This window comes from Girardinichthys multiradiatus, chromosome 4 (genome assembly GCF_021462225.1).
Source record: "Girardinichthys multiradiatus isolate DD_20200921_A chromosome 4, DD_fGirMul_XY1, whole genome shotgun sequence".
Lineage (NCBI taxonomy): Eukaryota > Metazoa > Chordata > Actinopteri > Cyprinodontiformes > Goodeidae > Girardinichthys > Girardinichthys multiradiatus.
The window spans coordinates 37,307,889-37,319,863 of NC_061797.1; the positions used below are offsets into that span (position 1 = coordinate 37,307,889).

The window sequence follows — 11,975 nt, forward strand, 5'->3', positions numbered from 1 at the left end:
ATAAGATTTCTGTACAAAAACATCTATTTTCATTGGTCCATTGGTAACAATCTTGATTTATTTATTTATTTAGTTTGAGAAGCTAAATTTTACATTTTCATACCTATCAGCCTTAATGATAAAGATAGAAATAAACATACAACAAATTAGCTATTCTGTGTGTAATGAATCCATGTAGTAGGAGTTTTGGATTTCAATTAGACTTTTTCCTGATATTCTAATTTTTTGAGATGCAATAATATTATTTCTGTTATTCCATAGATTTTTCTGGCACATCGTGTGATAGGATTCCCTTACTCATTTCTTCTGTGCTACATTTCCATCCTTTTCTCTGAGTGATTACTGCCCTATGTTGTCTCCTAGTCTGCACTACAATCTAATCTGTAGCCATTTTCATGCCAATTAACACAACACAGAGTGTGCCCTTTTGACAGTTGGCTGCTAACGATCCTAATCATGTAATTGTACCTCTGATTAGATGTAACAGTACAGGAATTATCAAAACGTCCAGAACGGTCCATTTCTGATACCCGCCAGAAAACCAGGAGGTAAATTGATTTTCTCTTTGCATTCGGTAATTTTTTTAAGACTGTACGGCTGCTTGTCGGAAACTTATTGAAACACATCTTTAGGAGATGAGTGAAGGATCTTTGAAATAAACACAGCTGCAACTCAAAGGCATTGAGCGACACTGATTTACAGAACTGCAATTCAATTGGATGAGGCAGAGGACTGCACAAAGTAAATCCAGCTGTGGTGCTGTGATTTCATAAAAATACAGCTGCCCTGGCAGAATGTGCATCCCAGCCTGAAGGAGAGCGCATTCTCTGCAGTTCATAGAGTTGTGCCTTTCTCTTCCAGCGCCCTCCATGCCACAGGATGTGCGTGCCTACTCTAACTCCTCCACTCAGCTGGTGGTCCGCTGGTCAGCCCCCGTCTCACCCAATGGAAATCAGACTTACTACTGGGTAAAGTGGCAGCAACAAGCTGAAGACAAGGAACTGTACCAGCATAACTACTGCTCAAAAGGTATCCCCACACATCTGTTTACACCTACCACGTGGCTTCCTGTTGACTTCAACCTGGTAGGACACTCACCCTTCTCTCTCCATCTATCAGAGCTAAAGATCCCAATAAGGATTGCTGCCACAGGAATTGGAGACCAAGAGGAGGATACAAAGCCCATTAAACCAGATCCGGATGGAGCTGATAAAGGTCCTTGCTGCCCCTGCCCCAAATCAGCGGAAGACCTGGAGGCTGAAGCTGCTGATGCCTCCTACCGAAAAGTCTTTGAAAACTTCCTGCACAACTCCATTTTTACACCAAGGTAACCTGCTGCTGCTGTCTTCCTATTTGTATTGTATAGCACAAATGTGTGGTGATTGTAGTTCTGTTTCACTTCACTTTTCATTTTTTTTCTGCTGGAATATATTTTGGCTCCTGTGAGAGGTCAGGGTTACAGCATCCTGTTTTAAATTAAATACATCTGCAACACATTAACTCTCCTGGTCTCCACACACACAAACATATACACATGTCTCAGCCCAGTTGATGTAAATTAGCTCTCAGTATGCTTGGCGTAAACAGATGGAAGAGTTGGACGCGCTTGCTTCTGAAGATCAACATCGGGCGACGCGTGACTCTAAGGATACATTTTCCTGTTTAGCTCTTCTCAAACTTACCGTGTATTCCAGCAGAAGCACCGCTGTGGAAATCAGACAGTGATATTGATTTTGTTTTTGTTTTTTTTGTTGATTGATTGAGCTTTTCTTTCAAGAGAAAGCTAATGGCATTCCCCCCTTAAAAATGCTGCCGATATTCAGTCTGAACATAAAGAAAATACTGTCATCTTCCTTTCTTAGTGTTTCAAGAAAATGATCATTTCTATCCTGTTTAAGCAAGTCACATAAGATTCAACGGGATTATTACATTATTATTGTTTAGAGACGCACCAATCAGTGATTTTATGGCAGATTTCCGATCACCGATTTCTGTATTGCATGGATTTGCCTGTACTAATTTCTGCCGAACTACAAACAGTAATAAATTACTGTTCTTCTGCTTTCTGGATAAATTGTAAAGGTATCCATCTTTATAATAAAATGTTTATGATAAAATAAACAATTACATTCTCAAAATAGCCCAGTGTTGCAAAGCGGTCTGTCGCTGTAAGTCAGTGAAATTCTCCAGGTATTGGGACAGAGGTATCTGTACAAACAAAGCCCAAACAAAAACAAAAAAAACATCTTGTTTTCTCCTTAACAGATTTTAGCTCACTAACTATTATTTTTTTCATGTTTAAACACCTAAAATATAGAAATTCAACATATACCAAGGTGTTGATTTTTCTTTCCACTCAGAAAATGTAATGGCTGTTTCCAACTTAATATTAGACAGAAAACCTCTGGTTTGCTGCGCTGGTAGATTGTTAAATCATTTGTGTAGCCATTCTATCATGTGCTATTAATAATTTTTTGTTTAATGGACCAGAGGTGTTACTCAGCTCTGCAGTGAAACAGGATTTCACTTATATGTCAAATGAGGACAAAATAATTGCAAAGTTAGCATTTTAAAGTGATTTTGGCATCTTATATTAGCATTGAGTGCATTAGCATCACTAACTGTGAACATTAGTCTCTGTGTGTGATCCCTATAGAGTTGAATGTTGGCTGGCATGTTAGGGCCATGGAGGGCAGGCACCGATGTCACTGGGTAACATTAGGGATGGGTACCTTACATTTGAACCAATGACATACCGATACCCGGTACCTAGGAATTGATACCTGTACTCAATGGTACCAGTTTTCTGTACTTTTGTGTGTTTATGTGGTAATAAATGTTAATTTATTTAATAATAAAATCAAAAAAAAAAAATTCAATTTAACATATTCATTTGTCAATATAAAAAGTTGTATCAAGACAACATCCAGTTGTTTCAAACATTTCTTCAACATGAAAACCCTTAACTTAATATGGAGTGTTTTTTCTTAATAATGCACAAATTAAAACCCAGCCATGGTGCTGGCTGCAGATGAGTCGCTAACGGTGCCGAATGCAGGAGTTGTAGCCGTAGATCTGAGACTGACAAAAATTGTGCACTCTTCAGCCTTGAGAAAAATCTTGTCCTTAACCAGGCGCTTCCTCAGATTAGATCAGATTACTTTCTAGCGCTTTCTATCAGCCATGCTTTGTGGACTGTACCAGCGGCTGCTGACGTCATTACGCTCTTGTGCGTGCAATGTGTGTTCATGTCCGGCACGGAAAATTGCCCACTCTTCCACTCCCACAGTGTCACAATGATGTGTTTCGTTTTACGTGAATCGGTACTGAATTCGGTCGGTACCTATAAAAGTACCAAATTCGGCACCCATCCCTAGGTAACATAGCTTCTTCTGGTCTAGCTTCAGTCCAGCACTACAGCTAGTGCTTTAGTTATTTATTTGGAGACCAGCCTCCTCATGTGAAAAATGGGCAGCACAATAAACTCATTTTATAGCCTCTGTACTCTTATCTGTTTACACTGGAGCCAATATAAAAGTAGTAAAATGTGCACATTTGTTTGAAGTCACACTTAGTGCCAGTAAACCTAGACTTTGCTTTTCTTCTCCTCGACATCTTCATCTCTATTATTTCCACCTCTAGGCCTCCAGATCGGCGCCGCAGAGATCTTTTTGGCGTCGCCAACTCCACTCGTGCACGTCACTTCCAGCTTTATGCCAACAGCACCGTGGTTCCTCCTTTTCAGGCCGCCGGTAACAGCAGTGCCCCTGACCCAGAGCCAGCCGAACAAGAGTATGAGGTCATGGAGCAAACAGTAACTGAGCGGGAGCTGCAGATATCAGGCCTGGAGCCTTTCACAGTTTACCGCATCGACATTCATGCCTGCAACAGGCAAGTTCAGCACTGCAGTGCAGCCGAGTTCGTCTTCTCCAGGACCAAGCCAGCAGGTTAGAAAAGAACAGATATGAACAACGGAGCATGCTGGTTGATGTTTCTGACAGGAACTGTCTCACTGGTTCAGTCCTGCTGGAATACTAAAGATGACTAATGGATACCCTTTGATTCTCCAGAAAAGGCTGATGACATCCCAGGCCCGGTGAACTGGGAGGGTCACGATGACTGGGTGTCTCTACGCTGGTCGGAGCCCACTCGGCCAAACGGTCTTATCCTCATGTATGAGATCAAGTTCAAACTGGCTGCTGAGGTAGGTCCTTTCAGTAAGCAGCTAGTTGTTGAGATATCAAATTATATTTAAAAACATCTCAAGTTTCATAAAGTAATAAAACAGAGTACGGTAATATATTAAAAGAAAATGAAAAACCAAAAAATCTTGTATGTGAACTGGCCGTTTAACTAACCCATTAACTTGATTAGTTTTTATTGGGGCAGATTGGTTACAGTTAAGGCCGAAATTGATCACAACCCTGGAAGATTTTGATTTCAAACTTTTATTCTACCAAGAATTTTGTTTCTGAAAGTAAATAGGAACAAAAGATATTAAAAACTATTTAAAAGGAGTATCCGTCTTGAAAGAAATTGTTATAAAAAAATGGTTTGTCCAAAACAGTTTATACTATTCTCAATAAAATAAAATAAAAAAAATGTATCTGCATTACAGCTATTAAACTATTTTTGCATGTTTCTACTGATATTTTGACCATGTATCGTTGGTAATGAGTTCCAATTCTTTGAGGTTGGAAGGCCTTCCTGCCATCACCCTAATGTTAAGCTTCAGATTCTCCATCAGATTAAAGTCAAGGCTCCAAAACGTTAATATGAATAAACATTTTGGAAAAGCTGGAGAGGGTCTCTAGCATGAGGGGTGTTTAGATCTCCTTATCGGAAATATTGTCTCTAACACCAGACGGTATGTTCTGGATGGATGGACATTTGTGTGTGTGTGTGTGTGTATGTCAGCCCGAGAAGCACGAGTGTGTTTCCAGACAGCTGTATCGAACCCAGCGTGGCGTTCGCCTGACCGACCTCAGTCCTGGAAACTATTCAGTCAGAGTGAGAGCCACATCACTGGCTGGCAATGGTTCCTGGACACACACCCTGAATCTCTATGTAGCTGAAAGTAAGAAAAGCAGCGTCTCTTTGTTTTTGTTCTTTGTCTTCTTAGAGAAATACTTTAAAGACCTGTGCAGTCATATTCATCGAAATGTTTCATGTCAACAGGTTATGAAAACATCTTTGCTATGATCTTTGTCCCAGTCGTCATCATCATCCTAATCTGCTCTTTGGTCTTGATGCTGGTGGTCTTCAACAGGAAAAGGTGTGTGCATATCAATTATTTTAGAGTCTGCACATGGCAAGCCAAAATTCCTTTCTCCGTGTTTTACAGTCGTTGACTGTAAGAAAAAACTAAAACTTTTCAGATTGTATTTCAGATTTGCATTTTTTTATATTCGGTGCATTTTTTCCACCAGGAACAGCGACCGGCTCGGGAACGGAGTCCTGTATGCCTCGGTCAACCCCGAGTACTTCAGCGCTGCAGAAAGTAAGTGAAGTCCATGTGCTCGAAATGTAAAGGTAAACTATCAGTGTAGATGATGAGACTTTTATTAATGGAAAACAATTTTCTTTATAAAGTGTATGTACCAGATGAGTGGGAGGTGGCCCGAGAGAAGATTTGCCTCTGTCGGGAGCTCGGCCAGGGGTCATTCGGGATGGTATACGAGGGCGTGGCTAAGGGTGTAATCAAAGATGAGCCGGAGACGCGCGTCGCCGTCAAGACTGTAAACGAGTCAGCCAGCATGAGGGAGAGGATCGAGTTTCTCAATGAAGCATCTGTTATGAAGGAGTTTAATTGCCATCATGTGGTATGTTCAAACAACACCTCAGGATATGTAAATAGCTGTCAGAAAAGCAAGTTTGAAACTGCAATTTGTTGGGTTTTTTTCGGGGGGGTTTGTGCAGGTTCGTCTTCTTGGTGTGGTCTCACAAGGACAACCCACCTTAGTCATTATGGAGCTGATGACGAGAGGAGACCTGAAGAGTTATCTGCGTTCGCTACGTCCTAAAGAGGTAGTGGATTTTGCACAGCACAGCTGGAAAGAAACATGGATGTTGTTTAATTGAGAAATATTGCTGCAAGTTGTTTTTAATTCAACAAATAACTTCATTCAGAGTGCAGTAAACCCAGCCAATCCACATCAGTCACTGAGTGATTTCAGTTTGTACAAACAGTTTATCAGGGGAACAGCCTGCAGGTAATTTGGTCCATGCATCTTTACCACAGACCCTGGGAGGAATTGGACTGTCATAATAGCCTCTTTTTATGCAATCCCACATGATGTTTCAATCAGAGGTTTGCATGAGTCACTCCTATTGTCACGTACTCTTCCTTTAAACTGATGACACCTTTTGAATGTATGTTCAGTTTTCTACTGCTGTGTCCCAGAATGAATTAAGGATTAAATGAGTTTTAACATCAGAAATGCTCTAAACCTCATTGGCCTCTGATGTATTTGCTGCCTGTGTCTTGTCTGTGTGTCTGCAGCAACAGTTTTCCAACCTGTCTCTCCCTCCGCTGAAAAAGATGCTTCAAATGGCGGGACAGATCGCAGACGGCATGGCATACCTCAATGCCAACAAGTTCGTCCATCGAGATCTGGCCGCAAGAAACTGCATGGTGGCCGAGGACTTCACCGTTAAGATAGGAGGTAGCTTGATGCTCAAGTGTCAAAGATGCCCCGACACATGCTCGATAAATGTAAATGACATTGTGAGCTATAGTTCAGGCTCTGATATGATCCACGTCCAGTTCTGAGTTGATGCTTTAAGGTTAATTTCTTCTGTGAGAGAACTGTGTGACCTCCTCTGAAAACAGCTAGGCAATTATAGTTACTGCTGTGCTCTCCAGTTTTAAAAGCTTTTGTGGTTTTAAATGTCTGTAAAACTTGTATGGAGTCCTCTCCAAGGGATTATGGTTAATTTAATACTATTTCTGGGGCTATAATCTCACTAAAGAATGCCTTCCTGTCCTAAGTGGAGCCACTCGACAGACAGCAATTGCAGGAAGAAATGCAAAGAAAGCTGCTAAATATTTAGTTTGGCCTGTTGTTAAAACTTAGCATAGTATTTCTCTAGTGCATTGGGATTTTCTTATTGGACGTTATCTTTCCGTTTTGCTGAAGCATGTTCCCCTTGATCTCTGTGCAGATTTTGGCATGACTAGAGACATATATGAGACTGATTACTATCGCAAAGGTGGCAAAGGTTTGCTCCCTGTCCGCTGGATGTCACCCGAGTCTCTGAAGGATGGCGTTTTCACCACCAACTCAGACGTCTGGTAAGCATGTGCACGCAAACACACAATGCTGACCTCGAGAACGATAAAATGAATTTGCTTTGAAAGCCATAATGATAATGAAAGACAGACTCATCAACCCCCTCCACCCCTCTGTGTAGGTCGTTTGGGGTTGTGTTGTGGGAGATAGCCACTCTGGCAGAGCAACCTTACCAGGGTCTGTCCAATGAACAAGTCCTTCGCTTTGTAATGGAGGGAGGACTGCTAGAGAAACCGCAGAACTGTCCAGACATGCTGTAAGACACCACACAAACACCACCTTGCAGAGTTGCCCGTCATGCTCCCATGTCCTTGTCCCCGTATTTACTATGTTTTTCTTGATTCTGCTGTCTAAGTTTTAAGTGACTACCAGTAACTCCTATCATGCAGCAGTGATTCTTGTGGCCTGTGAGTTTTGTAAACAGCTGTGCTCAATGCAGTCCCAGCCTGTTTGCTACATTGCGCATTCTTGTGCTCTGTCATGTGTTTGATCGTAATATAAAACAGGCCAAATAAGTATCCACATCAAACAACCAGTAAGCCCAAAAGACAAATTTGGCCACCAGTGAGAAATTACCAAGGATGCAGATAGTTGTTGATTTCTCCAGCATCAAGCATTTCAGAATGAACTTTTGGTTTACATTGTTGATGTCTTATTATTAAAATGTCATTTGCAACTGATTTTAACAAGTCTGCCTCCTTGGATGTATTAAAACACAAACTAAATCAGCTCATATATTTCTTGAATTTGCAAATTCTAGCCCATAATTTACAGGTTACCTTGCCAGAACCTACAGGTTATTTTCTGCTGTCACTTTGCCACAATGTACAGGTCACTTTTTAAATTCACTATGTATTATGTGCTACTTTCTATAACTTTACAGAAATGTTTTCCTAAAGCCTGCAAGTTACTTTTGCAGAATACTCGTACTCGTCGTCTTCCGCTTATCCAGGACCGGGTCGCAGGGGCAGCAGACTCAGCGAGACGCCCAGACGTCCCTCTCCTTAGACACCTCCTCCAGTTCCTCCGGGGGGAGTCCAAGGCGTTCCCAGGCCAGCCGAGAGACATAGTCCCTCCAGCGTGTCCTGGGCCGTCCCCTGGGCCTCCTCCCGGTGGGACGTGCCTGGAACATCTCCAGAGGAAGGCGTCCAGTAGGCATCTGATATAGATGCCCGAGCCACCTCAACTGGCTCCTCTCGATGTGGAGGAGCAGTGGCTCTACTCCGAGCCCCTCCCGGATGGCCGAGCTCCTCACCCTATCTCTAAGGGAGTGCCCGGCCACCCTACGGAGGAAGCTCATTTCAGCCGCTTGTATCCAGGATCTCGTTCTTTCGGTCATGACCCAACGTTCATGGCCATAGGTGAGGGTAGGAACGTAGACCGACCGGTAAATTGAGAGCTTTGCTTTTCGGCTCAGCTCTCTCTTCACCACAGCGGACCGGCACAGCGCCCCCATTACTGTGGCAGCCGCACTGATCCGTCTGTCGATCTTCCGCTCCATTCTTCCCTCACTCGTGAACAAGACCCCGAGATACTTAAACTTCTCCACTTGAGGCAGGAATTCCCCTCCAACCTGAAGAGGACCAGCCACCCTTTTCCGGTCAAGTACCATGGCCTCGGACTTGGAGGAGCTGATCTTCATCCCAGCCGCTTCACACTCGGCTGCGAACCGCCACAGCGCATGCTGTAGGTCATGGCTAGAGGGGGCCAGCAGGACCACGTCATCCGCAAAAAGAAGAGACGAAATCCAATGGTCCCCAAACCAGACCCCCTCCGGCCCTTGGCTGCGTCTAGAAATCCTGTCCATAAAAGTTATGAACAGGACCGGTGACAAAGGGCAGCCCTGCCGGAGTCCAACATGTACCTTGTACTACCATGTATTACTTGGTAATGCGGACCAAACTCCTGCTCCGTTTGTACAGAGACCGGATGGCCCTTAATAAAGGTCCCCCGATTCCATACTCCTGGAGCACCCACCACAGGACATCACGAGGGACACAGTCGAATGCTTTCCACAAAACACATGTGAACCGGTTGGGCAAACTCCCATGAAACCACGAGTACCCTGTAGAGGGTATAGAGCTGGTCCAGTGTTCCACGGCCGGGTCGAAAACCACACTGCTCCTCCCGAAGCCGAGGTCTGACTATCGGTCGGACTCTCCTCTCCTATACCCTGGTGTAGGCCTCAGCAGGGAGGCTGAGGAGTGTGATCCCCCTGTAGTTGGAACACACCCTCTGGTCCCCTTTTTTATGAAGGGGGACCACCACCCCAGTCTGCCAGTCCAGAGGCACTGTCCCCGACCACCACGCAATGTTGAAGAGGCGTGTCAACCATGACAGCCCAACAACATCCAGAGACTTGAGGTACTCAGGGCGGATCTCATCCACCCCCGAAGCCCTGCCACCGTGGAGCTTTTTAACCACCTCGGTGACTTCAGCCTGGGTGATGAAAGAGTCCAACCCCGAGTCCCCAGCCTCTGTTTCCACCACGGAATGCGTGATGGCAGGATTGAGGAGATCCTCAAAGTACTCCTTCCACCGCCTGATAATGTCCTCAGTCGAGGTCAGCAGCCTCCCACCCCCACTATAAACAGTGTTGGCGAAGCACTGCTTCCCCCTCCTGAGGCGCCAGACGGTTTGCCAGAATCGCTTTGAGGCCAACCGGTAGTCCTTCTCCATGGCCTCACCGAACTCCTCCCAGGCCCGAGTTTTTGCCTCTGCCACAGCCCGGGCCGCAGCACGCTTAGCCTCACGGTACCAGTCAGCCACTTCAGGAGTCCCACAAGCCAACCACAGCCGATAGGACTCCTTCTTCAGCTTAACAGCATCCCTTACTGCCGGTGTCCACCACCGGGTTCTGGGATTGCCCTGGGATTGCTCCACCAGGCGTTCCCAGCAGACCCTCACTGTGCGCTTGGGCCTGCCAAGTCTGTCCAGCTTTCTCCTCCTCCAGCGGATCCAACTCACCACCAGGTGGTGATCAGTGGACAGCTCAGCCCCTCTCTTCACCTGAGTGTCCAAAACATGCGGCCGAAGGTCTGAAGACACAGAAACAAAGTCGATCATTGACCTCCTGCCTAGGGTGTCCTGGTGCCAAGTGCACCGATGGACACCCTTATGTTTGAACATGGTGTTCGTTATGGACAATCCATGACTAGCACAGAAGTCCAATAACAAAACACCGCTCGGATTCAGATCGGGGGGGCCATTCCTCCCGATCACGCCTCTCCAGATGTCACTGTCGTTTCCCACGTGGGCGTTGAAGTCCCCCAGCAGAATAATGGAGTCCCCGGGAGGGGCACTATTCAGCGCCTCCGACGGGGACACCAAGAAGGCCGGGTACTCCGCACCACCGCTCGGCCCGTAGGCCGAGACGACAGTCAGAGACCTCTCCCCAACCCGAAGGCGCAGGGATACGACCTTCTCATCCACTGGGGTAAACCCCAACACGAGACGGCTGAGCTGGGGGGCAACAAGCAAACCCACACCAGCCCGCCGCCTCTCCCCGTGGGACACTCCAGAGTAGAAGAGAGTCCAACCCCTCTCAAGAAGATGGTTCCAGAGCCCACGCTGTGCGTGGAGGCGAGCCCGACTATTTCTAGTCGATATCTCTCGACGTCCAGCACAAGCTCAGGCTCCTTCCCCCCCAGCGAGGTGACATTCCACGTCCCTAGAGCCAGCCTAAGCATCCGGGGATCAGGCCGCTGAGGTCTCCACCTTCGTCCGCCACCCAATCCTCTTTGCACCGGTCCCTCACGGTTCCCCCTGCAGGTGGCGGGCCCACTGGGGGATGGCCTCGCGTCTCTGGTTCGGGCTTGGCCCGGCCGAGTCCCGCAAGCAGCAACCCGGCCACCAGGCGCGCTCTCCAGCGAGTCCCGACCCCGGGCCTGGTTCCAGGGTGGAACCCCGGCTCCGCCGTACCGGGCAACATCACGTGGCTTGATATTTTTGTCCTCATGAGGGATTCTTGAATAGAGAATTTCCAGAATAGAGAATTTAAAATAGAATTTAGAGGATACTTTCCTGGAATGCAAAGGTTACTTTTTGGATCTAAAACTTAGGTTTTTTGGAATTTACAGGGTATTTTCCCAAAATGTATTATTACCATAACTTACTCCAATAGATTACTTGTGTAATCTATTGTTGTAGCAAGTACCTTGCTGGAACTTGTTTTTGTTTTTCTTCTACTATCTGGAACTTACAGGGTACTTTTCTAAAACTTTGAACTTTTACTTTCTTGCAATCTACAAGACATTTTCTCAGATCTTAGAGGTTACCTTTTGGAACTTGGAGGTTATTTTCTGGCACCTTCTGGAATTTACAGGGAACCTCCAGAAACCAGAAAAGTTACTTTCCTGCAATTTACAGGATGCTTTTTCAAAACTTTATGTTAAGAAATTAGTTACTTTTTGGGTGTACAAGGTGTTTTCTATAATTTAGGACAGTTAAGTGTTTTAATCATAATGCTCCTGGTAGAAGGCTGTCTTAGTATGTACAAGGCAGCAGTGTCCTACTCTTATGGATGAAGCTAACATAAAACTGCACTTCCTCAAATGGCCCCTCAAGTTTGACTCCTAAAAGAAAGAGTTTTAAGACACTTGTTGCAGGAATAAACTATTTTTGTCCAGCCATAAACATGATTTATTTCTTCTAGACATGTATTCAAAATCCTCATGAAAAAAT

At 45.2% G+C, this 11,975-nt stretch overlaps 1 protein-coding gene across 1 annotated transcript in view; it reads left to right on the top strand.

Annotated features, from left to right (window-relative positions):
* Nucleotides 1-11,975, top strand: part of LOC124866795 (insulin-like growth factor 1 receptor) — a 66,017-nt gene that overhangs the window by 47,493 nt on the left and 6,549 nt on the right. Inside the window, exons 9-20 of the mRNA XM_047362741.1 lie at nt 862-1,029; nt 1,120-1,327; nt 3,643-3,947; nt 4,071-4,204; nt 4,918-5,077; nt 5,179-5,275; nt 5,430-5,500; nt 5,593-5,822; nt 5,920-6,027; nt 6,503-6,665; nt 7,165-7,294; nt 7,414-7,548. Coding sequence (XP_047218697.1) covers nt 862-1,029; nt 1,120-1,327; nt 3,643-3,947; nt 4,071-4,204; nt 4,918-5,077; nt 5,179-5,275; nt 5,430-5,500; nt 5,593-5,822; nt 5,920-6,027; nt 6,503-6,665; nt 7,165-7,294; nt 7,414-7,548 — 1,909 coding nt within the window. The remainder of the gene's footprint in view (nt 1-861; nt 1,030-1,119; nt 1,328-3,642; nt 3,948-4,070; nt 4,205-4,917; nt 5,078-5,178; nt 5,276-5,429; nt 5,501-5,592; nt 5,823-5,919; nt 6,028-6,502; nt 6,666-7,164; nt 7,295-7,413; nt 7,549-11,975) is intronic.